The 19348-nt window shown below is 37.4% G+C and overlaps 4 protein-coding genes across 4 annotated transcripts in view; 3 read left to right on the top strand and 1 right to left on the bottom strand.

Moving 5' to 3' along the window:
- The window catches only part of LOC311587537 (uncharacterized protein), a 494998-nt gene that overhangs the window by 37135 nt on the left and 438515 nt on the right, over positions 1-19348 (bottom strand). The window lies entirely within an intron of this gene.
- Positions 1-19348, top strand: part of LOC311587533 (uncharacterized protein) — a 428822-nt gene that overhangs the window by 74589 nt on the left and 334885 nt on the right. The gene's annotated exons all lie outside the window — the stretch shown is intronic.
- On the top strand, positions 442-12180 carry LOC311586320 (vomeronasal type-2 receptor 116-like; the record flags this gene model as incomplete). Its single annotated transcript, XM_084762289.1, has 6 exons — positions 442-485; positions 2404-2695; positions 3056-3871; positions 5992-6219; positions 7844-7967; positions 11276-12180. The coding sequence occupies 6 exons, from the start codon at positions 442-444 to the stop codon at positions 12178-12180; spliced, it is 2409 nt and encodes an 802-aa protein (XP_084618415.1).
- LOC311586319 (vomeronasal type-2 receptor 116-like) overlaps positions 12561-19348 on the top strand; it is a gene marked incomplete at both ends in the record, with an annotated part of 46537 nt that continues 39749 nt past the window's right edge. The window contains 2 exons of the mRNA XM_084762288.1: positions 12561-12594; positions 18442-18652. Of these exons, the coding sequence (XP_084618414.1) occupies positions 12561-12594; positions 18442-18652 (245 nt within the window). The remainder of the gene's footprint in view (positions 12595-18441; positions 18653-19348) is intronic.

Below are 19348 nucleotides of genomic sequence, written 5' to 3'. Positions count from 1 at the left end.
ATTGCTTACTCCACAGAGAAGGCGAATCCCCCACCCACCACAGCCTATGAAGGCACATCTTACCTGAGGGCATTTCTTCACCTATGGCCAGGCAAGACAGCCCTGACTGGGGAGAGTAACATAAAAAGCAGACAACAGAGTCCATGTCAGAGCCAGCCTCCATGTCTCTCACTAGGTTACCTCTTATTAATATGCTAGTTTTGCTTACTTTTTTGATTTCACTGCCTTACACAGGAATCTCAACTCATTTGGTTAATCTCCCAGCTTAGAGAAACACTTTTCCTTTTGTTATTAATTCTTACATTTTTGTAAAGATTTATTATTTATTTATTTATTTATTTTATGTTTGTGTGTGTATCACATGTATGCCTGTACCTTCAAAAGCGAGAACACGTCATAGGTCCCCTAGAAGCTTTGTAACATATTATAGTAACTCAAAGCATGTCTAATGTGATGCGTATCATGATCCTCCGCAAGAGTGGGAAGTAATCATAATGTCAGAATCATTTATCAAGCCCTCAAAGTCCTACTTTACATTGGTTTATTTATTTTTATTTCAAGTATTTGAGAGATTAACTTCTTGTATATGTGTGAATGCCACATGTGTGCCTGGTGCCCATAGATGACAGAAATATAACTTATCACTTGTAGGTACTGAGAACTGATGCCAAATTTCCTTCAATGAGAGTCAGTGTGGTTAATGCCTGGCCATCAGTCCATCTCCCAAACAGACACTTTAATATTAAGAATGAATGTAAACAAGCTTTTTTAAAAAACAATTTTTTAAATGTTCAATATGGCTTTTATTTGTGGCAACTTCAATATATATATATATATACACAGACTAGGCAGGAGAACTTTGGTTTATGGGGCTACCAACCTGTATGCAATATGGATTAGAACAAGACAGAGCATTATACTGTGCACAGATAGAGTAGTTTGGAAGCATTTCTCTGGTGAAAAATGAACACTTGACTTTACATGATTGGGACATTCAAGCATGAGAGAGATTCCATGTATCTTTGGTGACTTTAAGTATGGATCAGGGGAGAGAGGAACACTCCTTCATTGCCGGTGGGAATGCAAACTAGTACAGCCACTTTGGAAATCTTTCTGGTGCTATCTCAGAAAACTGGGAATAGGGCTTCCTCAAGACCCAGCTATTCCACTCCTTGGAATATACCCAGAAGATGCTCCAGCACACAACAAGAAAATTTGCTCATCCATGTTCACAGCAGCCTTATTCATAATAGCCAGAACATGGAAACAGCTTAAGTGTCCCTCAATAAAAGAATGGATAAAGAAACTGTGGTACATATACACTATGGAATACTACTCAGCTATTAAAAACAAGGAATTCCCGAAATTTGTGGATAAATGGATTGAGCTAGAAATGATCATAATGAGTGAGTTAAACCAGAAGCAGAAAGACTCAAATGGTATATACTCACTTATATCTGCATATTAGCCCAAGGGGCATGTCCCACAAAAGCCTTCACTTACCAGGAAACTGAGACAGAGGGGAGGGCATTCTATTGGGACTCTAGATGAGAGAATCATGGGAGAATGGCAAAGTAGAAGGATCCAGAGGGTCCTAGAAACCTACAAGTAGAACATTATGATAGGCAGATTTGGGTACAGGGGTCCCGCTCAAATTAAGGCACCAGCCAAGGACAATACAGGCGGTAAACCTTAAACCCCTACCCCGATCTAGCCAATGGACAGAACATTCTCCACAGTTGAGTGGAGAGTGGGATATTACTTTCTCACGTACTCTGGTGCCTCACCTTTGACCATGTCCCCTGGAAGGGGAGACCTGGTGGCACTCAGAGGAAGGACAGCAGGTTACCAAGAAGAGACTTGATACCCTATGAACATATACAGGGGGAGGTAATCCCCCTCAGGAACAGTCATAGGGGAGGGGAGTAAGGGGAAAAGAGGAGGGAGGGGACAATGGGAGGATACAAGGGATGGGATAACCATTGAGATGTAACAAGAGTAAAAAACAATTTTTAATTAATATGAAATTGACTCATTGCAAAATAAAAGCACATGAAGATCATATTTACATTCCTGATGAACATCTTAGTGACTCTTCTGTATCACCATGCTCCCCAAAGAGAAATATCATCAGCACTTATGTATTCAGCACTCATTGGATAAAGACAAGTGGCACTTGAATTCATAAATGCACTTCAAGAAAAAAATTATTAAAAACAGTTCAATTTCTGATAATTCAGGAATGAGTCCATGATGTTTCTCAGTTGTCCAGTCTCATCAACACAACCTTCACATTGTCAAAGGAGAAGCCAGGTCTTAAGACCTCTATTCTCCTGAACTTGATAAAGAGTTTCTGAGAAAAAATAGACTAAATGTGCTCATCAGTGTCTTCCTATTGTTTAGGTGGAAATGGAAAAACTATCAATGTATGCTGACCTTATACTTTGCCATTGAGGAGATCAATAAGGACTCACACTTGCTTCCCAATGTGACCTTGGGTTTCCACATCTACAATGCTTTTCTTTCTAACAGAAAGACCTTGGAGGGGCCTCTGATGTGGCTGTCTGGAAGGAGTGAGTATATCTGTAACTACAAATGCAAAACTCAACACAAAGCTCTAGGAGTTCTTTCAGGAACCTTGTCTGAATTCTCTGCTGCAATTGGAACACTTTTGGAGCTCTATAAAGTCCCACAAGTAAGTAAGGAAAGTATTTTTGTCCATAATCACATAGCAAACATGACCGAAAAAAATCAGATATGGGGCTTATATTTACTGTAGGCAGATTGAAAATAACAGTGAATGAATTATTTTGATATAGCAAGAGTGTGATGAGAAGCAGGAGCAGTAAAGTATCTGGATTTCTAAGCAGATCATTTAGTAGTAATTAGGACTCTATCTCCAAACACTGGAAAATATACTGGGAATTCTCAGGCTGCATTTGCTCATAAGTTACGCATACGCAACTAAACAAGATAGTATGTAAACATGTCATACAGGCTGATGACTCCTAATACATAGGAACTCATAATATCCTTTTTTTTTTTGCTTCTTTAGGTCACATATGGACCTTTTGATACTGTGCTAAGTGACAAGAATACATTCCCATCCCTTTATCAGGTGTCTCCTAAAGACAGAGCTATAACCCAAGCTGTCATCTCTTTACTGCTACACTTTGGCTGGAAGTGGGTGGGGCTGTTTGTGGCTGATGATCTGAAAGGAAAGGAGTTCCTTTCTCAGCTTAAAGCTGAGATGACTTCAGAAGATATATGTGTGGCTTTTACACATGTAATCCCAGTTAATTGGAAGTTGTGGCAAAAATCTGGTCCTGGTATTGTGAACTTGAACCAACATACACAAGTAAATGTAGCAATATTCTATGGTGATATAAATGACCTTCTGAATTTCCTTCTTGAGAATGAGGTACCTCTAACAAGAAAGAAAGTGTGGATCATGGCAAAGCAACAATTTACATATTTAGAGACTATAGTCAATAAAAAGAGAGGTTGGATTAACTTTTTCAGAGGAAGCATCTTATTTTCAAAGAAGAGAATGATCCCAGGCCTCAAGAACTTTCTTGAGGCTCTTACTCCCTCCCAGTACCCGGGAGATATATATTTCTATAAATTCTGGGTTGACAATTTTGAATGTTCTCCTCCTGATTTACTATGTGGAAATCTTAGACTCTGTCCATCAAACATGTCCCTAAAGAGTAAGCAAGAAAAACATGATATGATGACGATTTCTGAGCCCAGCTATTCCATATGGAATGCAGTGTATGCAGTGGCCCATGCCCTCCATAAAATGCTGTTGCACAGAACAGAACTGGGCTCTCATGAAGACACAAACAATGGCCAGCTTCTCCCATGGCAGGTAAGCCTCTCTCATAAGCAAGGGAAGCATCAAGAACTTAAATTTTTAGTAAGTAATTTACCATGGTCAAGGAAATACACATTTTTATCTCATAATGAAAAATATAAATTAATATGGAAAAGGGTCCTCTCACAGTATATGTGTAGGTATCTGTAATTATCTTATGCAATTTGGGTCTAAAAGCAGATTTGAAAACACTACATTTGAATTAATTTCAAGAATACTTTTCCTAGTGTGGTGAAATGTTGTAAGACAAAAATGTAAATGATGCCAAAATATAGGAATTTCAACAATAAAAATTTACATATTTTCATTGAATATGTTCATTGCCAAAAAATATACACATATTGAATATGCCTAAAGCTGCTATTTCACATAAAATGCAATCTGTATTTATGGCACGAGACCATAGGAAGAACCTTTTGAAAAATAAATATCCTGTTCTAGAGTCATCAGTAACTGAAAAGTAATTGATTTTACAAATTCTTTATTCTTAATAGGTAAAATGAAGGTAAAACCAAGGCTGTGCTTCCACTATTACATGTTAAAACACTGTCAGTGCTCATGAGCTTAGTCCATGATTCCTTGAATTAGTAATCAGTGGCTATGCTTGGGTTTTAAACAATAAGATATAAATCTTATTTATGATTTACATCTATGAGCCTTCATGATCACTTTCAAATAGGGTATCATCAAGAAGACAGATGAACAGTTCAATTGAACTCTTAAGTTAATCAAAGATAGATGAATAAAAAATAAATTTTGAATGTATAGTGTAATACATAATTTTGAGTATAATGGAGAACAATAATCTTTTATATAGACATTGATATAAGTTTTGAACATGGCTCTACAGAGAGGTGCTATTAGGTTAGTTAGTATGTCCCTTGTATAAATAACTGAGTACATAAGCAACAGGTCTTTATAACAGCAATTGTTAATTAGGTAACACAACATTGAATCTCAGAAGTTGAATTATCAAGCCATTGTATTAAGTTAGGTATGTAATTATAGCATGCTGAAGGGATGACTCAGCAGTTAAGAGCATTTGCAGAGGACATGGGTGAGGTTGTAAACACACACATGATGGCAAACAATTGTCTTTAACTCCAGTTACCAGCTAGGAACATGGCATACACATCTGCCCTATGCATTTACAAGGCATAGACTTGGTATATGTTTATGCATACATTTAGGCAAGAAACAAATTAAAAATTACACAAATATAGTGACCAAAGGTTTCTCCATGGTTAGAGACATTTGTTGCTTTTGAGGAATCCCCGGTTCTCTTCCTGGTACAAAGGTAAAACTATTGCAGCTCTCAGTAACTGGGGGATGCATTCTTCTCAAATTCACACGCATGGGGCACATACATTTATGAAGAACACTCTTTTAAAAAACAAAATAAATCGATCTAAAGCATAACAAAATATTTTTAAAACTTGAGTTAAAGCACAGAAAACTTAGACAAAATTTTGTCTTACTTATGATTCATATCCACGTTGAAAGTCTAATGTGACAAAAACAGATCAAATATCAAAGAAGGGGCTCTGTGATTATCTTTTTAGTTTCCTTAAGTAAAATTGACACATAATTTTGTGCATGTTTAATACACAGTTTTTTCATGATTTTCACAGTTTGTATAAACTCCTCCTAATATTACCACATCAAGGAACTCTCTATATCTACATGTCTGTCTACCTAAAAAGATTTTCACATGTGTTCATTTTGTGGCATAAAATGGGCACACCTTACTACATATGAATTACAGAAATAATGGTGCTTACAGTTTTACTCAAATTTTACACTAAAAATATATAAATTTTCCAATTGTAAACTATTTTCTGGTGCTGGAGAAATACACAGGACCTTTTTCCAACTAAGAACATGCTCCACACTATGCTAGGTTCCATCCCTTAGACAACATATTTATTTGTGTTCAGTAATTCTTGCATTACTATCACTAAGTGAACTGGAGAGACACCTAAACAAATTATACATCTTCAAAAAGAAAGCCATGTTAGAGAGAGAGAGAGAGAGAGATAAAATACATTTCTTTTAAAGACTATCCACCAGTAATTTGTATTAACTACTCCTATCCAAATGATGTCCCTCTATAGATTCACCCCTTTCTGAAGACAATCCAAGTTATAAACGCTGCTGGAGAAGAAATAAGCTTTGATAAAAATAATAATATTATGGAAATATATGATATACAAAACTTTATGGAATATACTAAGCATACCTCGCTACCACTTAAAGTGGGAGAGTTTGTCTTTAAGAGCCCACAAGATCAAGGCTTTTTCATCAATGAGGTTCTGATTAAATGGCCAAGCAACTTTAATCAGGTCTGGAATTTTTCAATATTTAGTATGTAGAGAAAGTTTTGCAAAGGATTATGAAAATTGATTGTGTGATATATCTTTAAAATTTAAAAATAAGCGTTAGATGTTAAGATTTTAGGTCTATTGTGGTTGTGAGCTTGTCTGTGAGTGCTCATGCATGTGAGCACATGTTATTGTTAAGGACACAGACAATACTGATTATCTTCTTCCATTGCTCTCCATTTCATTTGTAAACAGGATATCTCTCTGAAACCCTTGCTTTTAGATTTTGCTGTATGCAGTTGACAGCATTACTTAAGTTCTATCTCTGTCTTCATGATCAAAAAATTTGGACTGCAGACATGTTTTGTTTATGTTCAGCTTTTGTCTTCATCTCTTCAGCATGATCAATTTCAGCTTTTCATGCTTGTTTGACAAGCATGCTCAATATTAAATCATCTCTTTAGTTATGTTTGATGACTTTAAATCAGAAAGAAATCATTGGAATTCTGTTAATTGATTTTTAATGTGTGTGTTCATTAATGACGCAGTGAATAGGTGAATGAGGGTTTATGGTTATATATACGTGTGTGTGTGTTCTTATCTGTATACATACACATGTACACAAACATATATTTATATATTCACACATTTGTATTATACATGCAGGATGATGCTAAGTGCATCCTTCCATTAACATAACTCATAATCAAGTGTATCAATATTTTTATTACTTTGTGAGTTAGCATAAACAAGAAAAAATATGTATTTTTGACAAGTCATTTCTGTAACAAATATACATGAGCTGCTTAATATAAGTGTCAAGAACAAAACTGAATTTTCTCTGTGAGAGCAGTATGGAGTCAACTGTTGAGCTAGTCCACCAGCCCCATCTTCCTGTTAATCTGCAGACATGTATGAGACAGAGACTGAGTCCAAATCAATGCAGAAAAGAGGTCCAAGGAAAGACAGAAATATGCCTGTCCTACACAATTTCTAAAGTATAACAAGTTGTGTTAGAAATTTAGTAGTTAATGTGATCAACTAAGGATGCAGATGTAAAAATCCTAAGAGAAGACATCACTAATTTTTGAAAGAACAGGCATAGAACTATACTTAGCATTGGTAGGGAAGGTTGAAAGTCATAGTAATGGTTTATAACTCAGTGTCCATAGAATATCAACATTGATGGTATCAGGAGAAGCTGGGACCACCCAGCCAAAACATCTTTCCTGAGAAAAGTGAACTTCCTCCTGCAGCTGAATTAGAGTGCATGGGTGTTCCTCTATGATGGTTAATATAAAGGGAGAAATGGATGAGGCAAAAGTGACTAGGTTTCAGGGTGACAGCCCAACTCCTCCTGTCCCATAATTCACAAAAAGAAGGAGTTCTGGATTTCTGCCTTACAGCAGAGAATATATGCACACTCTACACATTTCACAATGGCTAGACAGATGTGAGTCTCAGTTTGGTCACCATAAAGGAATGTTGAACATTTAGCATTGGGAAGTATGCTAACTTCAACTGTGCATTCAACACTCCCATATAGAAACCACACTGTTCCATAGGATGTGCGCATTTAAGTTGATTAGCTTAAAATATTTTAAACTGTTCAATATTATGATCAGCTTTTCTTTGTTGCCCTCAGACTCCTCAATCTGTTTGTACACCGAGCTGTGGTCCAGGATTCTGGAAAGTTCTACAAGAAGAAAGACCTGTGTGCTGTTTTTCTTGTGTCTTATGTCCAGAGGGGCACATTTCCAACCAGACAGGTTCAAGAATATTACCAATACTCTAACTGCTTCAGAATGCAGGAGAAAACTAAGAAGTAACTTTGCTGTTGTCATAATACAGTGCTGTTTTCCATGTCTCCCTCACTCATCCCCATATCCATTAGTAATCACTGCAGATGCCATGCAATGAGTTAAGATTTGAGTTTAAGTTCTAACGCTATAATGGCATATGCACCCTCTTTCCAAAACATGACTTTTGTCACATGGAATTGTCATTTCAAATCTTATAGTAATAGTATAGGTTCCCCCATTAAATGTGAGGTCATCAATTGTCCAGGATCACTTTGTATGTTGAATAAACAAACCTGGAGATTTTTCCCTGAAATTAAGCCAATGGTGTCATTTTGCATTTAAAGAACAGTATGAAATATGTCTTTATAAATGAATATACAGATGCCTATAGATCTTTGTGGTCTACCATGAGATAACACATACAAGTAATATTATATGGACTAAGTATGTTGTATTTATGAATATAAATACTCACACACAAATACAAAAATACAATATTTGATGAAACGAGGTCATGAATTTCGTATCAAGTATAAGGTAGGTCCAGGAGAAGGTTTTCAGAGAATAACAAGAGGAGGGATAGTGAAATAAGTATGTTATAATTTAAAAATTATAAAGAATCAAAAAACCAGAAGGAAAAGACAACATTCTAATAATGATGACAATTTATTACTTAAATACTATCTTCAGAAAGGCCAACCTCTGGCCGGGCAGTGGTGGTGCACACCTTTAATCCCAGCACTTGGGTGTGAGAGGCAGGTGTGTCTCTATGAGTTCGAAATTAGTCTGGTCTACAAAGTGAGTCTGGGACAGCCAAGGTTATAAAGAGAATCCTTCAAAAACAACAACAAAAACAAACAAATAAAAGTCAAAAAAGGCCAACATTTAACCATATAACAAAGAGAGAACTCCATTTTAAACAATAAAACATTGAAAGATGAATTAAATATTTTTATTTTCTAAGATCTATTGTTATGGTACATTAAATTCCTTCTTTCAGGTAATGAATCTTTATTTCCACTTACAAAGAGTACCTAACAGATATCTCCAGGTAAAAATAAGATTTTAAAAATATAACTGTTATTTTTCATTGTGTATATTATCTGCTTCCTGCCTGCATACCTCCCTCTATCTCTGTGTGTATGTTTGTGTGTGTGCCACATGGACCCGAGAGGACATAATTGTAAATCTGTGTAAGGCTATGCACATCTTCTGCTCTCGAGGATACACAAGACATTCCAATTAATGTGAAGTGATCAAATACCAGGCAAAAGAGTCAGAGACAGACCCTGGTTTTGCTGGTAGGTGTCCCACATGAAAACCCAGCTGAACAACTGTTACATATGTGTAGCAAGCCCAGATGAATCCTATTCATAGTCTCTTATTGGTGTTCACTCTCTGTGAGCCTGTGCCTGGGGCATCCTGGGGGACCTCCTTGAGAATGAAGAAAAGAGTCAGCAGGCCTTCGCTAACAGAGAGGTCCTCAGAGATGATAAGGGGTCAGCAGGGGAGAGAATGGACCAAGCACAATGGTCAGGGGAATCTCACAAATGACCACTAACAATTAAGCCTTTCTGTGGCTATGAGGTTTTAGAAGTCAGGCTGTTTCTGTCTAGCAACTAGGTGCTTCTTTATTTATTCAAGTGTCACAAAAAAGACGAGCTAATCATTATACAGCTTGTAGAGAGCAGGTGTTTCATATTTTATTACACATCCAGGGATACAAGTTTATTTAAAATTAGAAAACACAAACAGAACAGACATTATTATTATTACTGCTCTTATAATTCTAATTTAAAAATCTAAATAATATCTCCTCCAAGAAAAACACATTTAATATATGACATCCAGCTTTTAGGCTGGCAATGTTTGTATTATAAGAGCACTCTAAACTCAAAATAACATAACGGGTCTTTTTATGAATAGCCAATACTAATAACTAACTGCTTTTACTATGTGTGTCATCACCTATGGTATAAAATAGGAAAAGTTTATTTTAGTTAAGCTATCTTATTTACTGAGATTTATTCCTTCAGGAGTGTATATTGTATGACTTCCTACTTTAAGTTGCATTTTCTAAGAGTTCTAACCCTATAATAAAAGGAAATATTAAAGTTATAACTTAAACCTAAAATTAGAACAATTCTCAGGTTTATCTCTGAATTAATAATAAAAGATACAATGCCCTGTACTGAGTCAAAGGATGCTAAAGAATTTGTCATGAACTTCTGCAATTGAGAATCTTCCTGATATAACTGAGCTTATAGCTGCCATTTGTTGTATATTTATTGTCAAATAAGGATTATTTCCTAGGCCAAGAATATGAAATCTAACTTGTTCCCACCATACCTTAGGAGAATTACACAGAAATGAGTTAACAACTATCAACTTAAACTGTGAGTAATCAAAAAACGAAACAAAACAAAAAACCAAAACAGAACCTAGACGTGCTTATGATGGTGAAATCAGTGATGTGTATTTTGATACATTGACGTCAACAAAATGCATTGTACGTAGGGGTCCCGCTCAAACTATGTCACCATCCAAGGACAATACAGGCCGTAAACTTTAAACCCCTACCCAGATCTAGCCAATGGACAGGACATTCTCCACAGTTGAGTGGAGAGTGGGGTATGACTTTCACATGTACTCTGGTGCCTCATATTTGACCATGTCCCCTGGAGGGGGAGACCTGGGGGCACTCAGAGCAAGGACAGCAGGTTACCAAGAAGAGACTTGATACCCTATGAGCATACACAGAGGGAGGACACCCCAGTCAGAAACAGTCATAGGGGAGGGGAGTAAGGGGAAATAGGGAGGGAAGGAGGAATGGGAGGATACAAGGGATGGGATAACCATTGAGATGTAAGAAGAATAAATTAATTTTAAAAAGCAGTAAAAAATAGAATCTAAAAAAGGAATAAAAATACATAATTTTTAAAATCACTTTATGGATTCCTTGACAGGCTTCATTTATCTGTATATGAGTAATATGCATTTCATTTTCACTGCCTTGCAAAAACAAGAATAAACTTGTGAACAGAAGACTTATTATTAAGTAAACAAGATGAATTTGAGAAATTGGATTTATAAAGTTTTCATGTTCTTGGCACTATCAAGAAGTAGAATAATCCTTCCTCCACAAGTTTATTTGTGTGTGTGTTTTTGTGTTGTTTTGTTTTGCTACCCACATTGAAAATTAGTCTTCATGATTTGAATATGGAATGAGTAAATAATTGTGTAAGCTGAAATGTTGACTCACTTCCTACCCACAGATCAGAAGGAGTGCATCCCATGCCAAAGTCAAGAGTACCCAAACTCTGAGAGAAACCATTGCCTGCCCAAGTCAATTATCTTCCTGTCCTTCGAGGATCCTCTGGGCATAGCTCTGGCCTGCACAGCTCTGTGCTTCTGTGTCATCACAGCTATAGTGTTGGGGATCTTTCTCAAGCACCAAGACTCACCCATTGTTAAGGCCAATAACAGAACTCTCAGCTACATCCTGCTCATCTCCATCCTCCTCTGCTTCCTCTGTCCCTTTCTCTTCATTGGCCGCCCAAACACAGCCTCCTGTATACTGCAACAAATTACATTTGCTCTTGTGTTCACGCTGGCTCTTTCCACTGTTTTGGCCAAAACTATAACTGTAATTATGGCTTTTCGGGTCATGAAACCAGGAAGGACAATGAGAAGATTGTTTGCCTCAGGCATCTATAACTCTGTCATCCCCATCTGTCTCCTGATCCAACTTATGCTCTGTGGAGTCTGGCTGGGAACTTCACCTCCCTATATTGACACAGATGCACACTCAGAACATGCTCATGTCATCCTTTTATGCAACAAGGGCTCAGTTACTGCTTTCTACTGTGTGCTAGCATACTTAGGGACCCTGGCCTTGGGGAGTTACACTGTGGCTTTCCTGGTGAGGAATCTCCCTGACACTTTCAATGAAGCCAAGTTCCTGACATTCAGTATGCTGCTGTTCATGAGTGTTTGGGTCACCTTCCTCCCTGTCTACCACAGCACCAAGGGCAAAGCCATGGTGGCCGTGGAGGTCTTCTCCATCCTGGCTTCTAGTGCAGGTCTGCTAGGGTTCATCTTTTTCCCAAAGTGCTACATTATTCTCCTAAAGCCTGATATAATCTCTTTGAGGTGTTTTAAAACAAAAGACATCATATAAAAAGTGATAATTTTGATGAGTTAATGTAATCTCTGCAATAATACCCATTGTAATAGTAAATTGAATTATTTACCTTCTTTTCAGTCATTTTCCAGAAATGTATATTTAAACCAAAAATAAGAGCCTTTTGGTTCACAGACTCAGACATGCTATATCAAAACAGAAGGTAGTAATGAAAACACATTTTAATAAGATATGCATGTTATGTGTTAATTTTTGGATAATATAAATATTCACAATTTAAATATGGGATACTAATTGAGATAAATAATGCATGAGCTAATACTTCTTCTCTTTGTTGTTTTTTAGTGTAACAGGGCTTTGTTTTGTATTTGAGATTCTTCTATGGAATAGGTATAGAAATTGACTTCAGGAAAGTGATGGGGAATTTTAAAGAGGTTCAGCATCACAGATGTAAGTGTGGAAAATAATAAAAATGTTAAAAATGTATAAATAGCCAATAAATAAATAAATGATAAGTATTATAAATATGAAGGTAGAAAATATTAAAGAAGGATGTTGGTGATACCACAGTAAATATATGTAAAGGAGTTATCAGCTATCATACTATGAATTATCTATACAACAATTCCTATAATAACTCTAAGTATGGAAATGTAGTTTAAATGGACAATATACAACAATCACTTTAGTAAACCAGAGTAATGTTTGCCTAAACATCCTCATATTAGCAATAGGTATGTATAGATCATCACTCACCAGACAGTTTTCTTTGCAGTCATGATAATTACAGAAAACCACAATCAATCACAGACATAATTATGATACATCTACAAAAGAATTCCCACATCTAAAGTTGAAAGTCATGGAGAACAAGGGTCAAAATGATTACAAAAGGCAGAGGATCAGAATTTGCTCTCAACGTGTGCTTCCTAAAGATGTCAGATGTTACAACCATAAGACTTACCAATACATCTGCATATACATAAAATGTTCAAGGTAATGCTAATACATATACCAAAGTGGTCCAGGAAGAAACCACTAATTCTATAGAGAAATAGTAAAAGCTGAGAGTGGGAGAGATAGTCTTTTCCAGGAAAGAGCAGAACAATCAGTTAGTTATTAACCACCAAGCAATCATCCCTGAAAACATAAATACAAGTAACGTTACAAGACTGTGGAGCTTATATTAAGCTGCAGATTGCAGGACATCATAACATATATATGATGCACACTATAACAGTCAATGAAAAAAGACCACGAATTTGAAAGAGGCAGGAGAGGTGTTTCAGAAGGAGTGGAGGGAGGAAATGTAAGTCAGAAAATTATGTAATTATATTATGGTCTCAAAAATGAACTAAATATTAGTTTATGATTTTAAAATGAATTATTAGTCAATATTTAAAACAATAACAGTTGCTGGTGAATGAATGGAACTAGGAAAATTCATGCTGTCTGAGGTAATTGAGACAAAGAAGACAAACCTTGCATACTCACTCTCTTCTGAAATTCCTAACTCAAAATTTGAGTTTGTACATACTCAGATGTAAATCCATATCTTGCAAAAATCGCAAAAATAAGAAATGTAAAAGTGATGATTTCCAACGTTAAAAATGGCATTTTTGTGGGAGCAGTAAGAAGTAGAAACCTATAAGTGATTTGATAGAGGAAGTGGGAAAATAAGATGGGGTTATAATAATTAGGAAGGAGAGAGCGAGAGAAATAAAGGAGGGAGAGTATCTGAAAAACATAATATGTAATCATAAAAGCAACCTCCTAAAATATTCATACTACTTGCAAGTTTGTGTACAAAAAATAAATTTTAGTCTAAATGAAACTCTGCCCTCTGTGATGACAAATGTCCAGCAATCTGACAGAAACTCCATCCCCAGGCATGAGAAGTCCACTTTTGATTTATTGATAAGATTTGTCTAAGAGACCCCTCAAACATTATATGCTACTGCTTTGGCCCTTTTGGTCCCAAAGGTGGAGCTATATTCCTATTGCTGATGAGACAAGCTCTTCAGACACAAGCCCAGAGACATCTGAAACTGACTGGAACACACTCACCCTGAGGACTGGCATTCCTGTATCAGAAGGTGCAACTTCAAGATTCCAAAAAGAGGAACTCAAGCAGCACTCTTACCTCGATTTGATTCCTATGAGCCACAACAATAATCACCATCACATGCTTTCCCTAAGGAAGTAGTAGTGGCACACAAACCTTGGCAGAAACCAGCCTGCAGAATTCCTAACATCATCCCAAATATTTGTCCTTATAGTCAAAGATCCTCATCCTGCATTAGGGACCTCCTCTCAGTAATGGAGAGGGAGTGGGTAGAAACACTATGAGAAGCAGAGGATCGGGGACTTTGAAATAAGATTTTTATCTCCTCTTAATATATACGTACACCCAAAGAAGGTGTGTGTGTGTGTGTGTGCATGTGTGTGTGTGTGTGTGCATGTGTGTGTGTGTGTGTGTGTGCATGTGTGTGCGTGCACGTGTACACACACAGGCACGTGTGTGAGAAAGACAGAGTGGGGAGGAAGGATCGGAAAGAGGAAAAATAAGAAAGTGAGGGAGCATATTACAATTGAAACAGGTAAGATTAAAAAAGAATAAATGAAATAATTTGTGTTTCTTTGTTTATATTTGCAGTTGTGATTTATTGGAATTCAATCAAAGGGATGATGAAATATAGTTCCTCTGTGTCTAAAACTTGAGGAGCCGTGAGAACAATTTAGTGTACTATCCCTTTCCATTGCTTAAAGCTCCCAATAAAAGACTACTCATTCACTGGTCCCTTTTTGCTTCTCTTTTCTCAGTCGAGGCCCAACCTGGAAGGTGTTGCAGTACTGTCCTCCATGCTCTGGTCAGCAGAGGAAAGATTCTCTGCTCAAAGCCATTCTCAATTATGTGGTGCGAGGCAAGCCTGGGCTACAGTAAATATTACTTTAAACAGAAATGTATAAATGAACAGCACTTTAGAAAAAGGAGTATAATTCTTACTGACTGGAAACATTGGGGAATAGAAACAAATAAGAGATTACAGCTGTGATACATGAAAGAAAATGACATCTAAATGTGATACCAGTAATTGACATTTTTTAAAAGATAAATATAATTGGAAACACACTTAGCTATAACGACTTTGAAAAAAGGGTAGGCCCTTCCTTGGTGTAGCTAATGACACTCCTAAGATACTGATTGGCCTTGGCTCTATGCACTAGGTTAGATACTTATATCTGTAATTGAAAACACATGGTTACATTCAATATGTGGCCTGGGTCTTAAATCTCTGTGCTGGCACAGTGGGGTCAACCACGATTGCGCATTTCTGCACATTTGAGTGTCCTAATAAAAATCTTCAATATTCTCTGGATGGAGGTAACCTGCCTACATTGTAAACCCTCCAATCTGGTCGGCTATCATTGGTATGGCATGAATGAATACATGCTAGGTTTTACAACATCACTCATCCTCTCCCTCCAGCTTATTCTTCATAATGGAGACCCAGAAAGTTGGTTGCCTTAAGCTTCAGTTTGTAATCCAGCTTTTGCATACCCAGTTTACTCCTCAGTGTACATAGTAAACTATACCTCCAATTTATGGTCTGAAGGAAAGAAGCTATGCTCTATATGCAAATCCCTTTCTTCTTATTGGAATAGAGAGCCCACTGCATGAGTCAAAGGGGGAAATTTTAAAACACTCTTGTGGTACAGAGCTATAGTATAACATTTTAGGAGGTTTTATTCGTGAGGTCATATAGGACACTGGCTTGTGGAGAAACAGACTGGAGTCAAGGTGAGCTGAGTCAACGCAGCTTGTTACAGACATGTTTCTGAGAAGATGGAGGTGCAGTTGCTCTAGAGTGAATATACCTGTCCTGGATGAAATCACTCAACACGTAAGGAATTAATAAAGAAAAAATTCTTTAATAATATAGTGCATCCAGCTCCATCCTTCAGTCTTGTCTAGGTTCTGGTGCCAGGTTGCCTTTTAAACAATTCACACAGTGACAGGGGACTGCAAGTCTAATCATTTAAGCAGGTAGGAGATTGACACAGCAATGATATTCCTAGAAATAATTCTTAATTACACAAGGGACATGAAAGAGCAAGGCATTATTCAGTGACAGGAGCCTGTGGGAAAGGTGCAAGGGGATGAAAAAGATAGGAAAGGAAAGGATAGAAAATTTAAAATCTGTTGTAAGAAAGTCTTGCACGAAAGACTCAAATGGTATATACTCACTTATATCTGCAGATTAGCCCAACGGGCATGTCCCACGAAAGCCTTCACTTACCAGGAAACTGCGACAGAGGAAAGGACATTCTAGTGGGACTCTAGATGAGAGAATCATGGGAGAAAGGCAAAGTAGAAGGACCAAGAGGGTCCTAGAAGCCTACAAGTAGAACATTATGATAGGCAGATTTGGACACAGGGGTCCTGCTCAAACTAAGGCACCAGCCAAGGACAATACAGGCGGTAAACCTTAAACCCCTACCCAGATCTAGACAATGGACAGAACACTCTCTACAGTAGATTGGAGAGTGGGATATTACTTTCTCACATACTCTGGTGCCTCACCTTTGACCATGTCCCCTGGTGCGAGGCAAGCCTGGTGGCACTCAGAGGAAGGACAGCAGGTTACCAAGAAGAGACTTGATACCCTATGATCATATAGAGGGGGAGGTAATCCCCCTCAGAAACAGTCATAGGGGAGGTGAATAGGGAAATTGGGAGGGAGGGAAGAATGGGAGGATACAAGGGATGGGATAACCATTGAGATGTAACAAGAATAAATTAATAAAGGAGGAAAAATAAAAAAAAGAAAGTCTTGCACAAGCTACGTTTTATACCAAAGAATTTTCTTCAGAATAGAATCTTATATAGTACTTCTGAGTGGAAAATTGAAAGGAAATCAGATATGTCTGTGAAGAGAACGCAGCAGAAACTATCAGAAAGGGAAAACCTTACGTGAAGGATAATCAAATGATACTGCACAAGGGAGACACAAAGCATCTAAAGAGCATTACTAACCAGTACACAGTGGCGTTGGTACTCATAACCAGAGCCACATGTGGAAGAAAGAGTTGGGTTATCATGAGCGGATGCAGCCCCATTCCAAAGGTACTGGTCCCAGTCCGTTACCAGTTCTCACAAGCATGCTATGGCTTTTAGAGAAGGAGTTCTAATTTGCTCTATATCTCGTTGCCTTAGGGAAACCTCCCTAGGACATGCCAATCCAATCTTGGGTTGGAGCAGGAGCTACTCCCTTGTATATACAGGAGGACTCAGCTAAATTCTTGTTTTTTCAGTCCGTCCTTCAATAGAAATGTGGGGTTTGTTGTTGTTGTTTCATGTAATTGCCACCCAGAGTCTTCTTGCCCATGTGTAAAAACCGTTTTTCTCATCATGAAAGCTGGACCTTTATGGAACACCAGGACGTAATGTTGGTTGTGACCTGGTGGGCATCTTTTTAAATGTCTGATGTTTGATATGGGGATGTGCCTCGTGGCTGCTTATAAATCAGGGGCATCAACTTTGTTATAGTTTGGAGACAAATGTCTTGACAATCCTGATGAACAAACATTCTAATCTCTAAAAGACCTCATTATCATATCAGTTATCTTTTGTGTATTTTAAAAACCGTCCTAGCTGAGTCCTACCTAAGCTAAATTCTATTTCCTGTGTCCTGCTATTTCCTGAGCACTGGACAATATCTTACACCACTAACTCTACTCTTCTGCATCAAAGCTTAGCAGTGGAGTGCTACCCAGTGCATGGAATGTCATCGTAGATGTCCATTAATGTAACATGAAGTGAATCTTACACCTAAACATTAAATATAAAGTGCAGAGCTTCTAGATGACAGCAGAAAAGGTAAGCATCTCCGATATGGCTTGGCTTGGCAGCCTACAAATCTAGGTTGTGCAAAAAGCATGATGACATTGACTACAAGCATATTTGTATACACAGCTCCCTGTTCCCAATGGTATGCAGATACAGGGCATTAAGGAAAGTTAATCAAAAGCTGGGACACGGGTGAAGGGACATGTAAGAACTTCATGAAATCTCACAGGAGAGATATTTTCACCTTAGATTCCTCCCCAGCCGTGGGGAAGATTTGCCACGTCAGCTCTTGTTCACTGTCGTGAGCAATAAAGTAAATATACATAGTTAATATAATGAAAATTATATCTTCTTAAGCAGAGGGTCTTTTGTCACATTGTTCAGATTCCAAACTAGCATCTTAAGCCTATATGACCAAGGCTGATCACCTGTGTGATGTATCTTAGATGAAGGTTATGCCCAGTTTCTAGCAGAAGTCTCTGAATTGAAGTTCAGCATCCTTGGGGAAACTCTTCAGCTGACTGACAGATCAAGGTGGGAATGCCAATGTGGCATCTCTTTGGATCTTCTAAACAAAGCACTGCTCCTGGTCTCTGCTTATATACTGTCCAGTGGGTGTCATGGAGTACTAGGATTGTGTCGAGTTATGTTGAACGGGTAATGATGCTGAGTTCTAGTTATCAGGTGAAGCCTTGGGTGGAGTGGTGATGCTTGCTAAGCCATTTTATACATCTAAAAGGCTTTTGTTTTTAACTATGTTCATTATATTATATCCCTTGGTCTTTAATACATACACATTATTTATTTTTGTCCCCAATCACATAGCAAACCTGATCAAAAGAAAACAAAGAAGTAGTTTCTTTCGACTGTTGAAAGATTTAAACTTGTAGTGAATTTATTGCCTTAATAAGGCCATGATCAACAGTAAAATAAAAGTGTGGTGAAAACCACGATCAGTAAATTTTGAGAACTTCTATGCAAATCTCTTAGTAGTATTCATGATTCTGTCTCTAGACACTGGCAAAACGTAACGTGGATTCTTAGTCTGCATGTGCTCATAAGTCAAAATCTACAACACAGATAGCTAACTACCCAAGCTAGCATTATAAACAACTTATGATTCATACAGTGGTCAATATCTGACATACAGGGATAGAAAGTCCAGAACATGTAACTGAATTCAGAACAACCTCAAGGCCATCACCAAGGAAACTGTTCCAAGAAATTTATATTTTCTTTCAAGGAAATAGATCTCAGAATAACACAAACAGAGAACATGCATTTGGATACATGACCACAGTTGGATTTTGCCAGGTCCTACTGTGAGAGAGCAACCATTCCCAGGCACTACTG

This window comes from Acomys minous (genome assembly GCF_964271855.1).
Source record: "Acomys minous genome assembly, chromosome: 16".
Classification (NCBI taxonomy): Eukaryota; Metazoa; Chordata; class Mammalia; order Rodentia; family Muridae; genus Acomys; species Acomys minous.
This window is presented reverse-complemented; position numbering and strand designations above follow the sequence as displayed.